The sequence below is a fragment of the Spinacia oleracea genome, chromosome 1 (genome assembly GCF_020520425.1).
Source record: "Spinacia oleracea cultivar Varoflay chromosome 1, BTI_SOV_V1, whole genome shotgun sequence".
Lineage (NCBI taxonomy): Eukaryota > Viridiplantae > Streptophyta > Magnoliopsida > Caryophyllales > Amaranthaceae > Spinacia > Spinacia oleracea.
In genome coordinates, this window is record NC_079487.1 from 26,090,469 (window position 1) to 26,117,054 (window position 26,586).

The 26,586-nt window shown below is 41.2% G+C and overlaps 2 protein-coding genes across 2 annotated transcripts; both read right to left on the reverse strand.

Annotated features, from left to right (window-relative positions):
• Window positions 1-10,862: 10,862 nt before the first annotated feature.
• On the reverse strand, window positions 10,863-22,106 carry LOC130463389 (uncharacterized). Its single transcript, XM_056832502.1, has 2 exons — window positions 21,876-22,106; window positions 10,863-11,171 (listed from the first exon to the last, which is right to left on the reverse strand). Exons 1-2 carry the CDS (start codon window positions 22,104-22,106, stop codon window positions 10,863-10,865), a joined length of 540 nt encoding a protein of 179 aa, XP_056688480.1.
• Window positions 22,107-22,241: 135 nt separating this feature from the next.
• On the reverse strand, window positions 22,242-22,685 carry LOC130463392 (uncharacterized). Its single transcript, XM_056832505.1, has 2 exons — window positions 22,499-22,685; window positions 22,242-22,372 (listed from the first exon to the last, which is right to left on the reverse strand). The coding sequence occupies exons 1-2, from the start codon at window positions 22,683-22,685 to the stop codon at window positions 22,242-22,244; spliced, it is 318 nt and encodes a 105-aa protein (XP_056688483.1).
• Window positions 22,686-26,586: the final 3,901 nt, after the last annotated feature.

The following is a 26,586-nucleotide window of genomic DNA, read 5'->3' on the forward strand; positions in this document are numbered from 1 at the left end:
ATCTTTCTCCAAAAAGACACCATCTCGAGCAACAAACACCTTGTTCTCAGATGTATTGTAGAAGTAATACCCCTTTGTTTCCTTTGGATAGCCTACAAGGATACATTTGTCAGATTTTGGATGAAGTTTGTCTGAAATTAATCGTTTGACGTATACTTCACATCCCCAAATCTTAAGAAAAGACACATTTGGAGGCTTTCCAAACCATAATTCGTATGGAGTCTTTTCGACAGCTTTAGACGGAGCTCTATTTATAGTGAGTGCAGCTGTATTTAGTGCATGTCCCCAAAATTCTAATGGAAGTTCGGCCTGACCCATCATTGACCTGACCATGTCTAGCAAGGTTCTGTTCCTCCGTTCCGACACACCGTTCCATTGTGGTGTTCCAGGAGGAGTCAATTCTGATAGAATTCCACATTCTTTCAGATGGTCATCAAATTCATAGCTCAGATATTCACCGCCTCTATCAGACCGCAGTGCTTTAATCTTCTTGCCTAATTGATTCTCTACTTCACTCTGAAATTCCTTGAATTTGTCAAAGGATTCAGACTTATGCTTCATTAGGTAGACATAACCATACCTACTGAAGTCATCAGTGAAAGTGATAAAGTAGCTGAAACCACCTCTAGCATTTGTACTCATTGGTCCACATACATCTGTATGGATTAAACCCAATAGTTCATTTGCTCTTTCTCGAACTTTAGAGAAAGGTTGCTTTGTCATTTTGCCAGGTAAACATGATTCTCATTTACCATAATCCTCTAAGTCAAATGGTTTTAGAATTCCTTCCTTTTGAAGTCTTTCTAAGCGTTTCAAGTTTATATGGCCTAATCGACAATGCCACAGATAGGTGAGATCTGAATCATCCTTTTTGGCCTTTTTGGTATTTATGTTATATACTTGTTTGTCGTGATCTAATAAATAAAGTCCATTGACTAATCTAGCAGATCCATGAAACATCTCTTTAAAATAAAACGAACAACTATTGTCTTTTATTAAAAAGGAAAATCCCTTAGCATCTAAGCAAGAAACTGAAATGATGTTTTTAGTAAGACTTGGAACATGGAAACATTCTTCCAGTTCCAAAACTAGCCCGGAGGGCAACGACAAATAGTAAGTTCCTACAGCTAATGCAGCAATCCGTGCTCCATTTCCCACTCGTAGGTCGACTTCACCCTTGCTTAACTTTCTACTTCTTCTTAGTCCCTGTGGATTGGAACATAAGTGTGAGCCACAACCTGTATCTAATACCCAAGAAGTTGAATTAGCAAGTATACAGTCTATAACGAAAATACCTGAAGATGGAACGACTCTTCCGTTCTTCTGATCTTCCTTTAGCTTTGGACATTCTCTTTTGTAATGGCCTATTCCATCACAATAAAGACAGCTTGATGTGGACTTGTCCTGCTTTGATTTAGCATTGCCCTTGGACTTTCCACCTTTCTTGAACGGTCTCCTTCTAGCCTTGAGTAAATCTTTGGCTTCACAGTCCAGTATTATTTCAGCCTTTCTGACAAGGTGAACAAATTCTGCAAATGTTTCTTCTCTTGGTTCACTTAGGTATAGTTGCTTGAAGCGACCAAACCCACTGTGTAGTGAATTGAGCAAGATAGAGACTGCCATCCTTTCGCTTATTGGTGTTCCTAGTAGACTTAGGCGATCAAAGTATGAACGCATAAGATCCACATGGAACCTCAGTGGGACGCCTACCCTCTGTTTAGTGCGAAGGAGCTGAACATGTGTTTCTTGGACCTCCATCCTATAACACCTGTTGGGATAAGCTATTTAATTTGAAAAACAAATTTGGTACTTTAGACCAATTACATTCAAATTAATGGTACGCAGACCATATTTTCTATCATATTTGGGCCATACTAGTCACTTCATAACCTGCAAAACAGTACATATACAATATATACCATTCACCCATTCATTATCATGAATGGCCCACATAGCTGGTTAGTAAAACACATTATGCATCACGTAAACATTTGCAGCAATTAATCAAGGGCACCAATAATCTACCAATTATTCAGTCCTTATTAATTCTAATCAAGTTGTTTTAACCTTAAGGATTCGTAGACCTAATCAAGAGTTTATGACTAAAAAGCGCTCCCACTTAAACCAATAAATTCATATGCTTTACTAATTTTAAACATAAAAATGTATTTCAAGTCTAACCGGAAACATACAAATTTAATTAAAATTTAAAGCCCATATAAATTAATAATTGAATCCAAAAATTTTAATTTGATTTCAGTCGTATTTAAATTAATTCATGATTTTAATTTTAGTAAAATAATTAGAATAAATAAAATTTATTATAATTACAATATTCAAAATTAAAATCCAAGAAAATAATTTAAATTATTAATTATAAAATTAATTAAAATTACGTAAACTGAAAATTTCAAATTAAACATTCAAAACGATCTAATCGCAACGCAAACACCCTACGCATCGCACGCCCATGGGCCACACGCACACAGCCATCGCTGGCCATGTGCGCGCAGCCCATGCGCTCGTCGCATAGCTGCTGCATCTACCCATCGCAAGCCATCGCACAAGTTGGTGCTCGCTGCGCGCGCGCCAGCGCTCGATGCACGCGCGCCAGCGCTCGATGCACGCGAGCCATCGCTCGCTGTGCGCGCTCGCCAGCGCTTGCTGCGCGCGCTCCAGCGCTTGCTGCGCGCGCTCCAGCGCTCGATGCACGCGAGCCATCGCTCGCTGTGCGCGATCGACGCTGGGCGCAGCGCTCGTGGCACGCGAGCTTGCGCTCGCTGCGCGCGAGGCTGCGCGCGCTTGCGCGAGGTAGTGCGCGTTGTGGCGCAGCTCGCTTGCTGCCCACACGCGACTGCTGGGCCTTGCCTTCGCCCATGCCTCATTCGTCCATAGCTCGTGGCCCACGACACAAGGCAGGGCTGCTGCCTTGTGCTCGTGCACCATCCCCTTGCTCATTGCATTCGTGCCGCACGGGCGACGAGCTCCCTTGCTCGTCGTCGCATGCCCGCACTATACAACACCCCTTAAGGGTAACACGAAGCGTCCATTGCTTTGTGCGTGCAAGTTATATGAACGAATCGCATAAAAATTTAAAATTTATATTTAAAATTAATGACAAATTAATAAATTAATATTAATTTCATAATTTTAGGGCGAAAAAATCGAAAATTTATTATTCAATTGATTTCCGATTATCATGGATTCAAGCCTAGGTCATAAAAATTTAAAATTTATCATAAATTTACAATTTTTATGGTGGTTTTTAATCACAGGTTTCTAATTAAATTATAATTAATTATGAAAATCAAATTAATTCTAAATTATTCTAATTTTCAACTAATTAATCATAATTACAAATTAGATTGCATAATTAACAAGGCTAGGCATTCAAACTTGTTAAACATATACAGTAGGTCAATCAAAAATTCAAGATTTATCAACAAGAATCGCAAATATTTAATTTAACATCTTAAATTTACGAAATTTTGCATTCGAAAAACTAAAACCTTCGAAAAGTCATAGTTAGGCTTCGAATTTGAGAATTCTGGGTTCGGCAGAAAAAACCATGCGGAAACAACCATTAAGCCAGGAATGCATATTATTTACACATAATCATTTAGCATAGTTTAGATGCATACTCTTTGTTGCGTGCCTTCCCTAGCTGCGCCCGAAACGAACAAGAACAAGTCTTTAGGACTCCAAGTGTCGTCCCTCCGTAGATAGTTCACAGCACGTCCGGATCCGCCTTAAGATTGACCAACTAGAATCGCCCCTAAGGTACTATAAATTTTCGGCACTTTTGAGCAAGATGTGTAACTGAATTTTTCTCTCAAAAACTCACTTTGAATACTTGAATAACTCGTTATAAATTGTGAACCCAGGCCACATATTTATAGGGGCATGGAAAGAGAATTGGAATCCTATTAGGATACGAATTAATTAAATTAGAATTATAATAAAACTCTTATTTAATTAATTTATCAAATAGAATTAGGAATTTAATCATTAAACGAATTCTGCACGTTTTAGGTTTCGTATGCGAACACAAACACTTACGCGAGCATGACCCGCAAGTGTGCAGGCCATGCCCGCGCACAGCCCACACGGCCGCACGGCCCATGCGAGCTACAAGCCCACGCGAGCTGCAGCAATGCTCGCAGCCCACTGCTCGCAGCTGCGCGCGCTGTGCGCGCTGCCACGGCCTGCTGGGCCTGGCCTTGCGCTGGGCCTGGCGTGGCCTTGGCTGTTCGTGTGGCGCGCTTGGCTTGCTGGGCGATGGCCTGGCTTCATGCTGGGCCCTCGTCCGGCAGGCCTCGTCCGATGCTTATTCGTACGATACGCTTCCGATTAAATTCCCGATTTCCGGAATTTATTTCCGATACGAACAATATTTAATATTTTCGATTCCGGAATTAATTTCCGTTTCGAACAAATATTTAATATTTCCGTTTCCGGAATTATTTTCCGATTCCGATAATATTTCCGATTCAGACAATATTTCCGTTTCCGACAATATTTCCGATTCCGGCAATATTTCTATTTCCGATAATATTTTCCGATACGTACCATGTTTCCGTTTCCGGCAACATCTACGACTTGGATAATATTTATATTTCCGATACGATCCATATCATCGTTTCCGGCAATATCATCGTTTCCGGAGTATTCATTTCTTGCCTGTGACGATCTCAGCTCCCACTGAAACCAAGATCCGTCGATTACGAATATCCATAGTTGGAGTATTTAATGCCATTAAATACTTGATCCGTTTACGTACTATTTGTGTGACCCTACGGGTTCAGTCAAGAGTAAGCTGTGGATTAATATCATTAATTCCACTTGAACTGAAGCGGCCTCTAGCTAGGCATTCAGCTCACTTGATCTCACTGAATTATTAACTTGTTTATTAATACTGAACCGCATTTATTAGACTTAACATAGAATGCATACTTGGACCAAGGGCATTATTTCCTTCACAAGGAGGCTGCAAGCTCTTTTAAGTTGGGCGAGGAGTCCATCTTGGAGAGTGCCCAAAAGGCGTGGGATCAGTCTATGGACGGGAAGGACTTTTCCTGGTTCAAACGCCGTATCTCCCACCAGATAGCTGTCTCGACGGCTAGGCTCTTAGGCTTAGATCCCCCCGAGTTCGTCAGTGACGGGGAGGAGGACATAGAAGAAGACGAGGTGAACTCCCCTGAAGGCCAAGACGTCCAGGACGGGAGTTCCATTGCCCCTCATCCTTGAGCGGTTTTTCTTGTAGTTGGTTTGAATGACGCCATGGGCGTTTGTAATAACTTTGGTGCCTTTTGGCATTTATTTGATTTGGTTTGTTTGCGCTTTGGGTGCTATGTATAAACAATTCGTGTCGTTGTGCACTTTATTTTATTTTAATTCCATCAGTTCGTTACTGATTTCTTAGGAATTCTTTCTTTGGGTCCAATTGTTGGACAGAAACCTCACTGTTTTAGGTGATCAGCCTAATTTGAGGCGCTAATCTAGGCCACTTCTCAGGCCGTCAAACGATTAGTCTTTTTAGACGCCATCCAAGGAGGAGGTCTTATGTCTGAATGTTTTGCTCTTATTTGAGTCTTTCCTTTTTTGGGCGCCTTTCGAAGAAAAGGCGTCATGCTGGATGTCTAAACCCTTTGTGTTTATTAGCGCTGGGTACATCCAAACCCTTCGTGTTTATTAGCACGGGGTATTGTTTATTTAGAAGATATGGACGCCACTTATTTTAGGGATTGTTTTCTGGTGAGTTTCTTCACCCCTTAAGTGTTCCTTTTTGAAGGTTCAACTGAGACTTGTATTCGTCAGATAAGTGTTAATTTACTAAATTGCTTGCTACATTCACCGCGTCTTAGGCGGGCATTTACAGGCCGTTTTGTGGGCTCTGGTACAATAGCTAGGCCGTTTTGTAGGCTCTGAGTACAATAGTTACCCTAATGATGTTGTACTTTCAGCCACTTTCTTCAATTTTGACCGCTTCTATTTGGACGGGTCCAGTTTCTTTGGTGACTTGGGGTTCATCTTCATGTTTTCGTTTTCCTCTGACTTCAGCAGAATCTTGCTTCCATGCTGACGAGTTGAGGGTCGTCAGGGAACAGTCCCTAGCCTGTTGTTGATCTCCATGTATGGTGCCTATGACTCCATCATCGCACACAAACTTCAGAAGCATCAGATGGGTGACGACTACAACCTTGATCTTGTTTAAGGTGGGTCGTCCCAAGATGACATTGTATGCAGTCAAGTCTTTAACAATTAGGAAGTTCACCTCCATCTTTCGCCCATTCTTCCTATCCCCAATTCGAACCGGCAGAGTGATGACGCCAACAGGGTGAATGATACTCCCTCCAAAACCAATGATGGGATAGTGAATTCTTTTGATGGTTTTGGGGTCGTGTGCTAGGCGATTGAGGCATTCTAGACTCATTATGTCGGACGAGCTTCCCGTGTCTATTAGTATGCGTTTAACTCTCATGTTAGATATCTTGAATTCAACCACAAGGGGATCATCATACGGCGTGGCTATCCATCCGCCATCTGACTCACATATTTCTATCTTTGGGAATGGATCCATGGGCGCTTTGGCTGACAGCAGCACTTGTCAGAAGCGGCGAGCATAATATTTCTGTCCTCTCATGGTAGGTCCTCCAGCGGCCGGTCCTCCAGATATGACGGCTACAAATCCTCCGTCGATGTGTTGTCCCTTAGTCGGCGAGGCAGGTGACTTGTTCTTTTTGTATTGGTTTTTTCCAAAGCCATGAGCATTCTTCTGTAAGTAGTTCTTGAGGTGTCCTTTGGAGGCTAGGCCATCTAAAGCCCTCTTCAAGCTTCTACAATTCTTGGTTTCATGTCCTATATCTTCATGGAACTGGCAATATTATTTGGGATCTCGAGTCTCAGCAGGAGACTTCATGGGGAAAGGTCGATCAAGGTCGTACCTTGTCCCCACGTATTTTAGTATGGTGAGAAGATCTGTGTTGTACTCAAAATATTCCCTTTCTTGCGGTCGTTCTCTTTTGTGCCCAGGAAAGTTGGTATCGTGCTCTTTTGAGAGAGCCCATGTGCCATTCACTCGTGGGGATTTTCGGTCCACTTTATCCTTTTTCCCGGAGGAGTCTGTTGTTTCTCCAATCCTCCTTTCCTTTGACGCGCTGCATATTTCTGTTGCATGGATAAATGCTTCAGCCTCGTCCAGGACCTCGGCCATAGTCCTTACACTCTTCTTAACCAGGTCAAACTTGAAGGATCCCTTCTTCAATCCCCTGATAAAATTATCAAAAGAGACGCCATCGGGTAAGTCTGGGATCTGTCCCGCCTCTAGATTGAAACGCTTCACGTAGCTTCTTAGGGACTCTTCTTTCCCTTGCTGGATCCGTCCCAAATGCATGTTGGTTTTCCTTTCTTCCTTGTGTGCCATGAACCTCGTAGAGAACAAAGTCTGTAGTTCGTTAAAAGAGGCAATTGATCCTGGTGGCAACCGTTCAAACTATTTAGACGCTACTCCTTTGAGCGTGGCTGGGAAGTATTTGCACCAAGTGGCTTCATTGGTTCCCTGAACGTACATGTGATGGCGGTATGCGACAAGATGCATATCGGGATCGGTGGTCCCGTCATAAGCTTCAATTGTAGGAGTTTTTACTTTGGGTTCCTTCGGGGCGTTCATGATCTCGTTAGAGAAAGGGGTACAACGTCAGGTTGTTGAGCCCTTGCTGAATATGATAAGTTGGTTCACGGCGGTTAGATAGCAGGCGGGGGCGCATGCTTACCCTATGGGGCGTCATCTGGGTCGGTCCACGTGTAGTGGGATAAAATGGCGGATCTTCCATCACAGGAGTGGACCCGGTGTCTGATAGTTCAGATTCAGCCTCATAATGTTCTTGACGCCTTGAGGCTGGCCGTAAGACGGCTGGTGGGCTTCCCCTAGATGATGGTCGTATGACCGGGTCAATTCGAGGTAAGAAGGTGGGGGGGTCACGGCCATTTCCCGAGTGCTCAGGCACAGGGCTGACTCCCCTGCTTGCTTGTGGACGAGAACCTTCTCCAGCTCTCCAAACGTTGGACCTGAGCGGCATTCTGCTTATCCGGTTGACGCCTAGATTGAGGGGCCTCTGCGGAGCCGCCCTCTCAGCGCAGTAGATTAGCATATTTTTCCGAATTTCATCTTGCAGTGTAGTGCGCATCTGTTGTCGAAAGGTCTGATTCATTTGCTGTTGGAATCCTGTTAAGATCTCGCATAGGGAGCCCACCGAGACTGGAAAATCTAGATTCTCGTCTAACACGGTGTCTCGGACGTTGGGGCTTAGATGGCCGCCTGGTGGAGACGCCTCGGTTATTGGTTCTTCTTCTACAACCACCTCAGCCTGCATCCGTCGCAGTGTGTTCCCTGCATTTGCAATTCGATTGGCTTCTTCAATGTGCCGTCTCTCTTCTTGTCCACCAGCGTACTCTCTGTCAGAGTGTAGTTCGGCCATGACACTGTACCTCCCCACAGACGGCGCCAAATGTTGTGGGATCTTTTACGGTGCTGACGTGGCACGCGTTCCCCGGAGGTATCAAGTATGACCTGGCACGAACTTCTGGAAACCTGCAAAACAAGAATATTCCCGTAAGAATATTCCCTCCGATGCTTAAGTAAGTATAAGCTAGAGAGATAAGTAATTTGTAGAGAGAAGGCAGAGCAAAGATAAGTTTTTGTTAGTGAGGATGAATTGAATGCCCTTTTACCTAGGGATCTGCACTATATATAGTGCTAGGGTTTCTCGGGAACTGGTCCTGCATGATTGAGTGTTTATGCAAGATTGGGACACGTGTCCTTCTTAGGTTTTGGAGGCTTGGTTAGGACCAATGTGGACCTCTTAATCGCTTGGGCCTGGGCCCTGTGAAGTTGAGAAAGGCCCGCAGGCAAGCTTTTGGGCCTTTTTTCTGGGCTTTGACAGTACAGTCAGGTGGCATTCTTTTTAGGCCACATCAAGTAAATTTCATTAAAATTATTAGACACTAATCCTCAATACATGAGTGATTTGAGATTACTTGTTTGAGAACTGGTTACTTTGACGTTGTCAACCGTCGCGCCGTAAAAGGAGGCTATAAAGGCAACGCTCGGGTAATCACCTATCAAACGAAGTCTAATCTCAAGATCGCAAGATTGGGATTGTCCTCCCATAAATCGGGATGAGATGCTGAAAGTTGTACAAGGCCACTTGGAGAGCTAGAAACTGTAAAATGCATGGCCGTGCTCAGATGAATCATAGGCAATGATTATCTGTTTATTTGATCAATTGAACTCTGAAACCGAGAAACACCTCTGGACATAATAAGGATGACAACTCTTACCTTATGTTCAAGAGCAAGCATCAAGTGACAAAGGAATTAGGAAATGAACACTTGTCCCTAAGGACAATGGGAGACTGGAGGAGATAATGTCCTTGATCCAAGTATGCATTTAATGCTAAGTCTAATAAATGCGGTTCAGTATGAATTATACAAGTTAATAAATCAGTGAGATCAAGTGAACTGTATGCCTAGCTAGAGGCCGCTTCAGTTCAAGTGGAATTAATAATATTAATCCACAGCTTACTCTTGACTGAACCCGTAGTGTCACACAAATAGTACGTGAACCGATCAAGTATTTAAAGGAATTAAATACTCCATTTATGGATATTCGGAATCGACGGATCTCGGTTCCAGTGGGAGCTGAAATCGTCAAAAGGCAAATTATGAATACTCCGGAAACGATGATATTGCCGAAAACGGAAATATGGATCGTTTCGAAAATATAAATATTATCCAAGTCGTAGATTTTGCCGGAAACAGAAACATGGTACGCATCGGAAAATATTATCGAAAATGGAAATATTGCCGGAATCGGAAATATTGTCGGAAACGGAAATATTGTAAGAATCTGAAAATAATTTCGGAATCGGAAATATTAAATATTAGTTCGAAACGGAAATTAATTCCGGAATCGGAAATATTAAATATTGTTCGAATCGGAAATGAATTCCGGAATCGGAAAATTAATTGGAAGCGCGTCGTACGAAATAAACATCGGACGAGCTTGCTAGACGCAATTAAGGCCCAACACGAAGCCAGGCCCGCGCCTAGAAAGCCCAGCGCGCAAGGCACGCAAGGCCCGGCGCAAGGCCAGGCCCAGCGCGCATGGCAGCTGGCGCGCCCATGGGCTGCGAGCAAGTCGTGGGATGCGAACAGTCGTGGGCTTCTCCGCGCGCGTGCATGGCCTGCGCCCCTTGTGGGTTGTGCGCGTGTGCGTGTTGAAGTTCGTGCATGCATCAAATCCTTAAGCTATTAGGATTAGATTAAAAGATTAATTTCCTAAAGTTACTAGTTTTAATTAATGTCTAATTCTAATAGGATTAGATTACTTGAAACCTAGTAGACTTATAATTCCATTATTCCTACCCTATAAATATGTGATGGCAATCACAATTTAAAAACACATAATTTCAAGTATTCACATAGTTTTAAGGATTAAAACTAACGTTAATATTGCCTCAAATTATTCGAATAACATAATACCTTAGGTGCAATTCTAGTTAATTAAATCTAAGGCGGATCCGAACGTGTTGTGGACTATCTACGGAGGGACGACATTTAGAGCCCTAAACTTGTTCTTGTTCGGTTCGGGAGCAGCTAGGGAGGGCACGCTACAAAGAGTATGCATCCTAAATTATGCTAATTGTTATGTGGCAATTAATTTGGATTCCTGGCTTTATGGTGTTTCCGCATGAAATATATATGATTTATATGTATCATAACCTAACAAAAGCTAGCATAACCACAACCACGAATTGGAATCGAATGACCAATCCCAACAACAATACCAGTATTATGATTGCTCAAATTAAAATAAGACGAGAGATTCCATTTGAGGATGTCATATGAGATGTTGCACCGGTAACCATATACCAATTTGAGTCGGGTGGAGCCATTGTCATTGTGTGCATAGCTGATTCGATGTCTGTCGAAACATAAGTTGGCACATATGAACCTGTTGGACCAGAAGCAGCATAAACATGTTGAGGATACGAGCCTAAAACTCTCTGCTGACCAGATGCCCGTGTTGGGCTTGTTGTAGGCTTCGCCCAAGCTTGTGTGGAGAATGGACATGGTGGTGGAGGGGAAGTGAAATTGGGTACCCACTGCCACTGCAATGTTCCATGTTGAGGAGATGCTCCCTACTGGCCACCACTAGAATTCCGGTCACCCCCATTCCGGCCGACGGACGAACCAGAGCCACCTTTACCACCACCGCTGTAGACACCTACTTTTGTCCCCATTGCCGCAAGGGAAAGGTTAGATAATGAAAGAATAAAAAATCCACTTGACAACGCATCTCCTATAAAATAAACGAGTCTCGATTCCCCATTTCACCCGAAACCTACTCTTTATGGAAACCCGCTAAAAATAGTAACTGCCGTAAAAGGTAGCTTCTAAAAGTGGCAAATCATAAAAGATAGAAACCTGTCAGAATTAGGTGTTGCATTCCAACATAAATCCTAAATGAGATAGAAAACCGCGAGAATCCTATTCCTAATAGGATTCGGAAATAAGAGTTACGTATTAATTAAAATCCTAACGAGCCTAGAGTTCGTAACGGGCCCAGACGCATTCCGTCATGAAATTGATACGCGCTAAAAGGCTCGAATTAATCTCAAACTCTACGGATTTTAGGAATCCGAATCTGACTAAACAAAACTGCCCAGATCCTATTTTCAACGCCTGGCTCTGGGCGCCAAAATCTTCGGCGCCCAGGCCTGCGCGCTGAAAATACCTGGGTACGTCTCTTTTCCTAATTCTTTGCGGATTAGAACTCTGCAATTCTATCTTTCCGCGAACTCTTCCCTATAAATAGGCCCCTAGTTTCGACGTGAAACCACACAACAACACATAATATACTCTGAGTATTGACTCTAAACCCCTTAGCCTAAGCCTCTCGCTGCGAAACTGTTCACGCGTTCTGTCGCAATCGATCCATAAATCGAACAGAACGTATCCTGTCCCATAATCGAGATTCGTTAAATAAAAAGGAGAAATATCAAAGTCAAAGTGGTTAGTTTTCTGAGAACCGTGACGCACCTCTCAAGGGTGCGTCGTAATGTGTCCCTTTTCGATGATTTAACTGCTTTCCTCGCCCTTTTCATGAACTGGTAAACTAACCTAATATGATTTTTCTATCACGCCTAACAAATATAATATTTTTGGGAAATCGGATTATCATGCTAGGTCCCTTAATGCTATTTAAATCAGATAATCACGATCGAATTAGTATTATATGTTGCATATTGCTAAAATCAATTCAGATTAGTTTACTAGTTAACGCATGTCCCTTCAATTATTTATGCTGAGCTAGTAAGGATATTCTGCCTCTGGAGTTATCGACGAGCGAATTACTCCTCTCGGTAGTTACAGTCCCCCGAACCCTCAATCTCTACCTTGCGGGTGTATATTGAGAGATCCCCACACTAGGGATCACAAGGGAACCTACGGCCGTCGTGGTCAAACATAATTGCACTCCCTTTATGTCACGATAACCGGGTTTTGTCAGTTTATCTCATTGTTGTTAAAAACTGAATGGCGACTCCTATATTACTAGTCAATTGGGTGTATACTCACAGGAAATCCAATTACACTTGATTGAATAAAAATAATCGTCACACCCACGAGGGACGAGGTCACGCATTAGCCTCGCGCTTTTTCGACCCCCTCACAGTGGCGACTCCACTGGGGATAGTGAAGGAAATACTCGTGCTTGTAGGTAATCAAAATAGCCGAAGGGTGAAACGATCCTACCCCGCGATTATTTCCCCATCAAGTTGGGACGACCTGAAAATCAGCATATTAATGTGAACGGGCAGAACATCATAACGAACTCGGCTCCCTCGGGAGTTGGGACTAAGGATACCTTTTTTCGCCAATAGGGGGGTGCATACGCCGCGCATGTTTCCCACTCGGTACTTGTGCAGGTAGTACACCTATCCCGAACCCAATCGCTCGCTCATTAGGTCCCTCTCGCCTCCATGCCCCCTTGGCTTGTACTTGCGGGTTGGCCTCTTGGGCGAAATTCGTCTGTTGAAGACACTACCACGACCGGGGCATGTGTTGGATCTACGATAGAAGCGGTACCAAGCCAGGCGCAAATACTACCCATAGAAGCCTATCATAAACTACGTGACATATTTAATTTTCATATCCATGTTTGTAATGTAGTTATGTGTAGCGAACTATGTGACTATGTTATGATTGTGCGTACGAATAATGCTAGACAAACAATGTTAGAAAACCAACGACCTTAAAAAAAAATTGCCCAAACATTCATGAACCGATTGACCAAAGAGTTATACTAACATACGTGTTCCGCAAGCCCGAACGATCGCCACAAAAATAAGCGACGCTCGGGATGGCCTGTAACGAATCCCACAAACGCTGCACAACGCGTAAAGGACGTTATAAGGCAAGCACGCAAAACTAAAGTCGCAAAAACAAAAGTATACGCAAACAGAAAACGAGTACCAGTCAGGGACGCATTTTCAGCGCCCCTGGCTGGGCGCCAATATTTCTCACGCCCACTGCTGGGCGCTGAAGTTGCTGCCTGGCCTTTTGGTCAGGCACAACAGCCTCGGTGCCCGCGCATAAAAAATTATACGTAGCAAAAAAAAAAAAAAAAAACTTTTTGAAAAAATTGCTGCGAGGGCGTATGAAAGGCACTCGATTCTAAAAAGCGACTTGTGAAAAATAAAATAACTCTTTGTGTCGTTGTTAGCCCTCCTACGACGACAATGCTCGGCACCAAAACCGAGCATGCTAATTAAACGACCTTGAATGTCACATGGGCAAAGAATTCAAAAAAAATGGTGTTCGAATAAAGTCTTCAAAAAATAATGTTCAAATAAAAAGTAAATCCGAGTCTAGACTAGGCTATGCCAAAATACAATCCAAATCCCAAGTCTTAGTTGTCTTATCCATAGAATCGGTCCTAATGCTTGGTGTCGTTCTGCATGTTAAAAGGTTAAACCATATTGAGTCTCCCTTCCTAACATTTAAATCAATAAGCACCCATATGTAATTGTCATCCCTTACTAAGAGTCTACGGCCTCAATACTCTCTCTCACCAATAAAAAGAATATGTTATAGTATTTGCAAAATGGAAACGGTCACATTCTGAAAATCATTCCCCATAGTCGCACAACCCCTAAAGTGAACCTAAGGTGTCAATACCATTGGCAAGAAAAATTAATGGCCTCAAGGCTTATAATCACATTGGGTCACGACTATCATAGTCCTCTCGAGTCACTCACTCCTTGAAATACTATTAAGTACGGACTAAAAGATTTTCCATGGATGCAACATGACCAACCATGAAAATACCCAAATCGGCATACCAATAGGGCTACCATTGGGGTAAAGCAATACACACTAAGAGAGAAGCCGCGCTAATGATTCTAGTCTTGCAAAAATAAAAATTCGATCTCCTCAATTAAACATTAAACAAAATGGCGCATGACAAATGAACACCCAAGGGTTAAAATCTAAAGTGTCAACCAACGAAAGTTATGGTCCAATTAGCCTAAGTCTGAGAGTTGCTTGGTCAAGTATTATAGGCTTACGCCACGTCATTATTTTGAGTCTAGGCCACCTCCTTGTATTCATACACGGGTTATAATCAGAAAGATTAATGAAAGTTTGAGTCTAAATCACAACATCCAATTAAATCCCAGAAACTGGAATCTGAAAAGAAGCAAAAAATTATTTTCGATGTAATTCTTTCGTTATACTTCAATAAGGTAAAAACAACATTTTAAATCTACGCTATTTGCACATTTTAAGAAACGACTAAATACGCTTGCAAAGTAAGACAATTAAAAGTCCACCCTAGGTCCACTAAAACTAAAGATCCACTATAGGCCTACCAAACGAGGCTCACTCAGTCTCGCCGCGTGACTCAAAGACCACAACCATCTAACTTTTAGCCCAAATAAAAAATTATGTTGGGGAAAATCCCGAGTAAAAAGAAAAAATAGAAAGAGAAAAGGGGGAGCGAAAAGAGCCATGAAATACTTAGCCCGTACCTCCCAAAGTGCGAAATCTACCCAAGTAAACGGAGGAAAAGAATTGAGTCAACCAATCCAAAATCATAAAATTCTACGATGTCTACCCTTTCCAATCCTTATGCTCTTAAACACCTTCGCTCTGGAGTCCCTGTGCAGCTCATTAACCCATCCATGTTCTCATTGCCATAACCCAAGAAACCATTACCTCAACTCTTGTTTTTGAACTTGTTATCAACCGCAAACCACGCACGGCCATTGACACGTGCGTCATGCCCACCATTTCCAAAGTCCAAACCTGCTCTTACACCACCATTAGCATAATGACCAACTTGTTTGGATACATCCTGTTGATATACCTGTCAGCCGTCCCCATGCTATTCATTGGCCTTGGTTGATGTAATCCTCATGCTCGACTAATACCTATACAACTTATCCTATCTCATTCAACCCATCTTTCAAGCCGTCTTGAGTCACAAATAAAAAAGAGACAAATGAAAAGTACATTCTACGCTCAACGTAAAAAATTAAAAAAATGTAAAAAGCAAACCTTGCAAAGTGCCTTTAAAAGTTAGTCTAAAAAGAAAAAGAAGCATTTAGCGCACCAAAAAAAAAAAGATCCGCCCAGAAATAATTTTCAGCGCCCACAGCTGGGCGCCGAAATCTTTAGCGCCCCAGCCTGGGCGCTGAATCTCTCTGCTTGCCAAATTTTGTCCAGAAGTGCTCGTCATTTTATCCGCACATGCACGGAAAAATAACGAACACTTGGAGGGGTACAACACGTATTCAGATATACGTACCACCAAAAAATACATGTACAAAAAAAAAATATAAAACAAATTTTTGGCAGCAGATTTAAATAATAATAAACTTCACTTATTCTACCGTTTCAAATAATATGTTTCCACCTCAGAACGTACTTGTTTAAAATCAGCATTCTAAAAAACCATTTTCTAGGCTTAGAACTACGCCAGACCTGATTCCAAATTAAATCTATTTAAGGCGGATACGTAGGCGATCCATGATTCGGTCTAACCAATTTGCAAAAATATTAAAGCCTATAGAATAACAAGAATAAAAATGAAGTCCCTTATTGAAATTTAATTACTTGCAACCCAAGTCGAAAGAAAGATTTAAGTCAAAAGAAGAATCCAAGTCATAAAGATGCCAAAATTAATGAGCACACATCGAAAAATAATAAGGGCACGTACCCTTGCCAGAAGGAGCACTCACACTCCTAGGCACTTAGCCAAGACTCAAAAGATCGCTTTGCCTCAATTGAATGGGGGCTAGCACAAGCGTCCATGTCCTCTAAAGTACTCGACTTGACCCTCCCTAAAGCGAACTAACTCACTTAAAGACTTTCTTTCACAACTAGACATAGTCGTTCGCTTAAAGACCTTCTTTCACCACTAGACAGTCATAATCGCCAACAAGTAGTAAAGGCAGTAATCTTGCAATAGAAAAGATTGTTCTACGGCATCGCCCCATCGTTCCTTCGAACTCAGGGCACCCGTTCATGGTAATTCAAATGCTTGCTAATCCCCTTTGAAAAAAAAAATAAAAAAATGGTACATTGTCAATAGGACTTGGCACTTAACCAAGACTCACCCTACTCAGGAATATGACACGGGCATCTAAAATCGAAATCTAAAAACATCATTAATGGGAAGGCATAATAGCAACTGGGGGCTAAAAAATTGAAATGAAAGAGCTAGGAAAAGAACTAAGTATACCTTGACCTTTTGTGCAGACATACACCAAGTAAATCTAAGTCAATTTGAAAACGGTTTATATTCCCGCAATTCTGGAAAAGATGGCCTTAAAAGCCTAAAGCATATGCCAAACGGGCACAAGTATATCTTGACGCCTGCACCCTGGCTTCCAGCAAATCCTTAGACAGCATTCCAAAAACAGTATTTTGATTCACTCATGTAATCCTGTACGAACCCTTCTATAAGTCGACTTACTTAGGACACCTCGGATTGTACATAGTAGGGCTCGGATTTCAAATAATTTTCAAAGACTTCTTCGAACATAATAAAGTGTCATTGGTTTAATCTAGGTATGCATTTATCTCGATGTTACAAGTGAGTCCAAAAAGATCTATAAATATGATTATGGGTAAAGAAAGACACCTAGCTTTTGGTCAAGGCACACTTCAACGTATGATTACCTTGACCATGGCAATGTCGCAGAATACGACATTCACAAGAAAAGTAGCAGGTCACTACTCGAACGTACCTCGCACTAAACGAGTCTGGTTCAAACTATTCATGATCCATGTCACCATGAATGCATAAAGACGTATGCAAGGCATTATAGCCCCAAGTCAATCCCGTAGCTACAATTGGGGGCTTGAGAAAAACACTCTAAAAATGCTCGAAATGATGATTTTATCGCGAATTCTCGACGCTAATGCTATACATACATCATAGGGGCACAATCCTAAGCTTTAAATTGTGAAAAACAAAATGGCTACGACCCCTCACAAATTCTAAAGCACTACTTAGAATATATAAAGTCACCCCACTAGCAAGGGTAACTGAAAATCGCGAGTCACCAAAACTCCGATCAAGCTACTGCACATAACGCTCGCCCTACAAGCGCCCGTTACACAGTCTACCTCGTTCCAAAGCAAAAGCGAAAGAAAAAAAAATCATCAAAATATACCCAGAAATAAATTTCAACGCCCAGAGCTGGGCGCCGATATCCTTAACGCCCCAGCCTGGGCGCTGAATCTTTCTGCTAGCCAAGTTTTGCCCAGATAAAAAAATAAGAAAGAAACACCTATGAATCCTCGCATTGAACGAAGTAATAAGCCGTGCAAACCCACGCAGAAGGTGCTACACTTGTTCGAACACCTGAACAAGGCGTGATGAAGTACTCCAGTGCAAAAAAATAATGATATCCCAACACCTGGAGGAATGTTCTAAGACACGCCGTTAGGCCACACACGCCTACGTTGCACCATGAGTTCAACCATCCCACAGTACAAGTCTAAAAAAGAGTAAGGCATATTGCACTAATGTAGGCACGACCAAAGAGCATGTGTAAAAGAGGCAAAGACTACTTATCGCCCAAATTCAAAATGCAAGCTACACGACTTCTACATTAAGGATTGAAAGTAGCAAAATATTACCTACCACGAAAGGGATAGCTCGCACCTGCACGAGCGGAACCCCAGGGCATCTGTCTCGAAAGAACCTACAAAAATCATACGCCAAAAGAAAGCATCCCAACATGCATACTTGGGGGCTCCAAGCTACGAAACAACCATAGCAAAATAAAAAAAAAACTCTCAAAGCAAATGTTTGAACAATCGAAAGGGCACGATGTTTGAGCCCACTTCGTGAATGAGCCTGAACCCTATCAAGCTTCTAAGCAAACTATTCAAAATCGGTCATTGCTCAAAAAAATGATTCAAGCAAACTGATTAATGGACCGCACACAACGACCATTCTATGAACGCTCGTTCGCACATACATGTCATCATTCACGAACACGTTCAAAAAAATATAAGAGCGATCAAAGTCTTACACCTCAAGGTATGTTCCTCGGGCCATATAGACTCGCCCGACTATTGCAATAACTGTACACCTTAAGAGCAACATTTCCTTAAAATAATCGCCCCAAAGCGACAAGCACCGTAGTCCACCAATCGGCTACGGCTTCTCAAGAAAATCATCACGTTCTAAAAACAAAGAAAAAACAAAAGAAAAGAGAATACATAGAACTTCCAAGTGAAATAAACGAATGAACAAGAGGCCAACTGTGTCATCAAAAGACCAGCCCAAACAACACTTACAACGCCCCACCTGGGCGTGAATTATTTCAACGCCCAGGCCTGGGCGCCGAAAATGAATCCAGGCTCAAAAGGCCCTAACTTCTATTGGGCCCTGCCATATTCATTCGGCTTGAAAATTGCCGATTTCTTCACTGAAAGTCGCACCTCACGGCTTTGTTAAGAGTAGCACACTACTATTGAAGGTCGCTCGCACATACGAGCATGACCCCAAACATGATTACAAGACGCGAAAAACAACCGACGAGCCCCAACACTTGGGGGCTCGCGAAAAGTGGACTCCAAAAAAGAGCGCGCAATCAAAATCACATTCCTAGACTGCGCCACGCACCATATCATATTTGGATATCTCAAAAAATATATTGTTAAATATATACAGTGTGGACCCACTTATAGGACACATCTAATCAGGAAATATTACGACCCCCCAACAGGTTGTAATCACCAAAAGCTCTTCTACATAGACAAAATAAGAAATTCAAAATGGGCCCGCCCACCCTCAGCGGGCGGGGTCTGCGTCATTAGCCGCGCAGGTCCTCAGTTTTCGAAGAATAAAGTCTTCAAATTCAAAATAGGCTCGCCATCTTCAGCCGGCGGGGTCTACGGCGCAAACCACGTAGGTCCTTATTTTCAAAAAAAAACATAAAAAAAATTTCAAAACAGATTCGTCCACTTCTATCGGACGGGGGGTCCACCCTCAGCGGACAGGCTCGCCATCTTCAGCCGGCGGGGTCTACGTCACAAACCGCGTAGGTCCTTATTTTCAAAAACATCAAAACAGATTGGTCCACTTCTATCGGACGGGGGGTCCACCCTCAGCGGACAGGGTCGCCCACCTTCAGCGGGCGGGGTCTGCGTCACTAACAGCGCAAGTCCTTAGTCGCTGCAGCGATAACTTTTATCGGTTTTCCCTTTTTCCGAAAATCAAAGGATCGGTTTTCCCTTTTTCCGAAAATCAAAGGATCGGTTTTCCCTTTTTCCGAAAATCAAAGGATCGGTGTTCCCTTTTTCCGAAAATTAAAGGATCGGTGTTCCCTTTTTCCGAAAATTAAAGGATTGGTTTTCCCTTTTTCCAAAGATTAAAGGATTGGTTTTTCGTTTTTCCAAAAAGAGCGATGTGCTGGATTTTCCTTCGTTTTACATCCTATAAAAACAAGGGGGTTTTCTCGTTTAGCTAGCCCTGAAAATAAGAATCTTTTAAAACGTTTTACCTCGTGATTGGGCTTGGCCAGGCCCAATTACACTTTACAGCTTTAATTTCGAAAACATTTGTAGCTACTCCCAATGACAAAGTGAGGGAGTTTCTACGCATCTTTAGATCCTTCCAATGACAAAGTGAGGAAGTTTCTATACTATCAGTTGACAAATCCCAATGACACGTGAGGGATATGTCGACACTTCAAGTGATGACCCTTAAGTCAAATGTTATCACTCGGGGGCTCGTGAGACCCTCTCAAAACAGGTCACATACACCATGGCTTGTGTGACGCACTCCGTCTAATACTTTGACCATCGTCTTACTCCAAGACTCAGTCAAAGTGGGGGCTAACTGTAGACACCTAGTTTTGTCCCCATTCCCGCAAGGGAAAGGTTCGATGATGAAAGCATAAAAACTCCACTTGACAACGCATCTCCTATAAAATAAACGAGTCTCGATTCCCCATTTCACCCGAAAGCTGCTATTTATGGAAACCCGCTAAAAATAGTAACTGCCGTAAAAGGTAGCTTCTAAAAGTGGCAAATCATAAAAGATAGAAACCTGTCAGAATTAGGTGTTGCATTACAACATAAATCCTAAATGAGATAGAAAACCGCGAGAATCCTATTCCTAATTGGATTCGGAAATAAGAGTTACGTATTAATTAAAATCCTAACGAGCCTAGAGTTCGTAACGGGCCCAGACGCATTCCGTCATGAAATTGATACGCGCTAAAAGACTCGAATTAATCTCAAACTCTACGGATTTTAGGAATCCGAATCTGACTAAACAAAACTGCCCAGATCCTATTTTCAAAGCCTGGCTCTGGGCGCCGAAATCTTCGGCGCCCAGGCCTGGGCGCTGAAAATACCTGGGTACGTCTCTTTTCCTAATTCTTTGCGGATTAGAACTCTGCAATTCTATCTTTCCGCGAACTCTTCCCTATAAATAGGCCCCTAGTTTCGACGTGAAACAACACAACAACATATAATATACTTTGAGTATTGACTCTAAACCCCTTAGCCTAAGCCTCTCGCTGCGAAACTGTTCACGCGTTCTGTCGCAATCGACCCATAAATCGAACAGAACGTATCCTGTCCCATAATCGAGATTCTTTAAATAAAAAGGAGAAATAGCAAAGTCAAAGTTGGTTAGTTTTCTGAGAACCGTGACGCACCTCTCAAGGGTGCGTCGTAATGTGTCCCTTTTCGATGATTTAACTGCTTTCCTCGCCCTTTTCATGAACTGTTAAACTAACCTAATATGATTGTTCTATCACGCCTAACAAATATAATATTTTTGGGAAATCGGATTATCATGCTAGGTCCCTTAATGATATTTAAATCAGATAATCACGATCGAATTAGTATTATATGTTGCATATTGCTAAAATCAATTCAGATTAGTTTAATAGTTAACGCATGTCCCTTCAATTATTTATGCTGAGCTAGTAAGGATATCCTGCCTCTGTAGTTATCGACGAGCGAATTACTCCTCTCGGTAGTTACACTCCCCCGAACCCTCAATCTCTACCTTGCGGGTATATATTGAGAGATCCCCACACCAGGGATCACAAGGGAACCTACGGCCGTCGTGGTCAAACATAATTGCACTCCCTTTATGTCACGATAACCGGGTTTTGTCAGTTTTTCTCATTGTTGTTAAAAACTGAATGGCGACTCCTATATTACTAGTCAATTGGGTGTATACTCACAGGAAATCCAATTACACTTGATTGAATAAAAATAATCGTCACACCCACGAGGGACAAGGTCACGCATTAGCCTCGCGCTTTTTCGACCCCCTCACAACCGCGGCCACCGCCATCGCGGTTCTTGTTACCAAAATTGTTACGGTTGTTACGGTTTTTGTTGCAATTCGAACCATTAGAACCCGAGCCATCTGTTGGAGGAGCCACATTATCCGCCGTCGCGACCAAAGATGAACCACCACCGTGCGCAGCCATAGCTGCAAGTTCACGTTCCTCCAAGAGAAGGGAGGAACGAGCCTTGCTGAATGGAGAAAGAGCCATAGCGTGTCAAATCTGAGTGCTAACGTGCTTGTATGCCTTGCTAAGGCCCGAAGCCAATTGTTAAACCAGGTGGCTTGCAGTCACCGGAGCACCGACATTTTTGAGTTGATCGTAAATGCTCTCCAGCCTTTGACATTACGCAAAAGCGTTTGGAAAATCATCCTGACGAGTGGTGGTAAATTCCTGTTCAAGAATCACGGCACGGGAAGTTCGGTGATCCTGATAAATGTTACGCTGACGGTCCCAGGCCTCCATGGTTGTGGCTTCTGGTTCGAGAATAGTATTCAAAAGATTATTGGATATAGTTGAATAATATCAATTAAGGACCGTTGCATCAAGGGTGGACCAAAACTCAATTTCATCGTCTGTTTTCGGAGCCGGCTTCTCCTTACCCGAGGGTGGAGGAACGATATGATGGAGCACCTTATGCGAACGAGCATGGATCTTAAAAATTTCAGCCCAAGTTCCGTATTTCACATTCTCCATTTCTAGAACAATGGAAACATGGTTTCTGATATTAGAAACCGAGAGAGCCGGATGAAAAGAAGAGCCACCAGTTTTGGATATAGAGTCTGGCATGTTGGCTTGTGAGAAGAGAGAGTGACCGAGGAAGAGGAGGAGGAGCTAGGGCACATCGGAAGATAGGTAACCCTAGCAATCTGATACCATGAAAGAGAGAGAGAATATTTTCCGTGAGTATTTGCATTATTGGAGTTGCAATATATACATCAATTAGAGAGAATAATATGGCGTGGATCATGCTAATGAAATCACGATAATTTAGCTAACCTAATATGTAGGGTTGACTAATCTACAACTAAATCAAATTACATTAATTTCCAACCAAGCAGAATATATTATAAATATATTCTAACAATTGCAAATACAATTAATAAGATCATACAAAGTAGAACTGCGACAACATGTCATACCTCAAATCTGGATATTTTTGTGCAAGAACCATGGTTATCCAAGGTTGACACGTTTCCTCTCACTGAATCTATGGCATGTTTCAATTTTTTATGTGGCGTGTCTTCATCCCAAGTGTCAAAGAATGTTGCTCGAGAATTTTTTTTCCATATTCTAATTTGCATACTTGGGAAAATTATCCACACTGTTCATGGCTGAGGTAATGTCATATGTCGAATTCCTCAGAGCTTCCTCAGACATCAACTGAGCTTGAAAGGGGGAGTACCAAAAAAAATTATAGAATTTAATAGTCATTTCATACAATATCCATTGTACAAGATAGAAGGCTTTTCTCATCCTGTCAACAATACATATTTTCGAAAATGGACTTGTAAAGATTGAAACATGAACTTGAAATAAGAGTATGGAAAATCATTTGAAGGGAATTTGAAGAGTGAAATCCCTTCAAAGATTACTGTTTTATAGCATAACTCATATGAGCATCAGTGGAAGCTTTGCAAAATTGAAGAAAATAAATCCAAAAAAAGGTAGAAGCTTTTGAGTAGTGATTAGAGCCTCGGAAATGTACCTAGATCTTCTAGGTTTTGATTTCCTTGCTTGAGCTCCAATTTCTTAATATTAGAACTTGAATTTGTGTTTTATTTTTGAAAGATTGTATGTTTGAAAATTAGTAAGAGTTGTATTTTTGAGGGAGAAAACGAGTAGAGTTTCGTTGTTGTTTTGTTCTAATTTTCCTCCTTCATTTTGTGTAAAAATTGGGGGTATTTATAGAAAATGGGTGAATTTTGCCAGCAGGGGTACCGCCAGGTGCGAAACCGACGCTGGGCGCTAGACCGGGTTTGCGCCAGGCGCCAGCTCTGCAAGCAGCATTACATTTGCAATCGTCCTTTGGGCGTTGGTGGCCTTAAGGACAAACGTACTATTTTCCTTGTTTTTGTCTTGAAGGTTAAAGAATCTGATTTGGTTTTTGTATCCGAAATCGACAATTTTTAGGCTTTTTCGAGTTTTTCAGTTTTTGCTGAATTTTGCTTGGTTTTGGAGGTCTGGGCCCGTGATTCTCAGTTATGTGGGTCGGCGCCCGAATTTGAAGTGATTTATATGATTTCAAATGGAAACGTGCCTCATAGACTGATCGTGGCGTCCTCTTCCCGAGATTTTACTTGGATTTTGAAATTATGTTTGGAATTGAATTTTGAACTGATATCCAGGATTGAAACAGAATCTGGAGTTGGATTTTTTAATTGGAATAAGTTCATTATATCTTGAAATTAGTGCTTGCTCTTGGAGTTTCCCCAACTTGATGCTAGGTCGATTAGGAACGACTTCGACCCTAAGGGGAGACACAAATTAGGTGTCTACAGTATATAATTCAGAATGAGACCCCTTACAAAAATGTACTCCGCATTTGCTAAATTTTTTTATTTAAAATGTTATTGATATATCTGAGTGTACTTCATCTCAACATATAGTAATTTACATGAATTTCGCAACTCATTAAATATATTTTTCTTTTCAGTGCCAATGACCCGTTAACAGAGGAATTTTAAATTATTTGATACATTAATATATTAACACTTTTAAGATTTGTGAATGTATGGAATTTATTTTCTCCATTTTCACATCAAAGCATGAGTTAACAATTGAAGCAAAAATATGAAAACAAGACATTGTGACGTGATTGAAGTGTTCAAATTGCAAATTATCTTATCCAAAATTTAGGCCAGTTTTTTGTTAATTGATTTCCTAACTTGAGATATGACCATTCAATTAATCTACTTAAACTAATTTAATATAAAAAGTAGTGGTTTAACGTGAGTGATGTAATGCACGAGAGAAATGCGATGAACGAGTTCTCTTTTAATAAAAAAATAGGTCAAATTTTCTACGCAGTAAAGTAGTAATGAAGGAATGAGTATAAAAATATAGAAATAATATCGATGAGTTTGGAGCTTGATACAAATTGTTGAATTGGAATTAAAGTGGTGAACTACTAAAAATAAGAATGAAAAGACAAGATGGTTTAATAAATATGAATATCAAGGGGACATGAAATGCAAGGTGGTTTTTAAAAATAATTAATAAAAAAAAAAATAGAAACGAATGAATTGGCGGACATGTGTCATTATGATATTGAAAAATTCATATTTTAAAATATTAGTGTAGATTAGAGAGCTTGCAACTTTTAAAACAAAAAAAATGAATACATAAATAATTTAGGATCTTGTTCACCTTTTGGAAACATGAATATCACTTTCCATTCAAAGTTAAATTTATAGTACTAAATTGAGCTAAAAAGATATTCAATGTGAAACTGTTTGACACTAGCATATGTCATAATTTACCTGTTATTTGATATTATATGATTGTTGTTTGTTTGTTTGTTTGTTTGGTTTGGCCGAATGAGCCACAAATGCATTACAAATTACAAACATTTAAAGGAGGATTCGAACATGTGATCTACCGTACACAAGCTTTAGTCTTTTTACGTTATGAAATTTGAGGTGCATGTTCTTTAACAATAATTGATGAAATATAATAGATTCTAGTGGATTATGAATTCTTGGAAGAATTAAAGTTTAGTTACACTTGTTTTCCTAAGAAAAACATATCCTCCGTCTAGTCTTGATTTTATCACTTGGAATATTTCAATTTTGTGTTTAATATAGTTTCTCAAACGGTTACTTGAACACATGAAGTCTACATGATGATATGTTTCCTTATTCTCACATATATCTTGACTCTTTTACTTGGTAACATAAGTATTATTAGCTAAGTTAATTTATACATTTTTTAAGGTTAATTCTTCAATTTAATTGTGTAGTAATGTATACATTATTTCTGATCCGCTAACTAATTGAAGGATCATTTGGGAATTAATCGTTGGTAAAGAAATAGAGATTGTGATTTGAAGACGAATGTCTTTGTTTTCTTGAATTAAGAAAAAAATATTAGGTACACATACTTCAAAATAATTGCAAGAGATAAGACTAAACTGGTTCCCATGACTACTTTTATTAAAACTTAAAGGCTAAATACATACATCAAATTAAATATCTAATCATTGGCTGATATTCATTTTAGTAAACTAAAGTTCATCAAAGTTTAAGGGTGAGATCAAGTTCCGATGATTTGTTTATCTTGTTGTTGAAGGAAAAGTTGAGGCATGTTGAATCCACAAGTTGTTTCTTAGGAAGGTCATCTTCATTCTCCCTTACCTGCAAAAAAGGTGTCAAGTTTGAGGCAGCAAGAGGATTAAAGTTTGTATCTCCATTTCGAATTTTTGTGGGATTTGGAGCAAGAAAATATGGCTTTCGCCACCCATGGTCATAGTTAGCATAAACAGGTTGTTGTATAGAGGGAAACCTCGTAAACCCCTGTGGGGCTTGATCATGTGGACTAGGGATAAGGCCCATTCTAAGGTTAGAGTAAACAGGTCTTGCCTTCCATCCTCCGTGACTATACACATTGTAACGCGAATACTGGAAATTTTTTCCACGATAAGAAGCATGAAAGAGAGAATTCCTTGTGGATGGAAATTGGTAAATGAAAG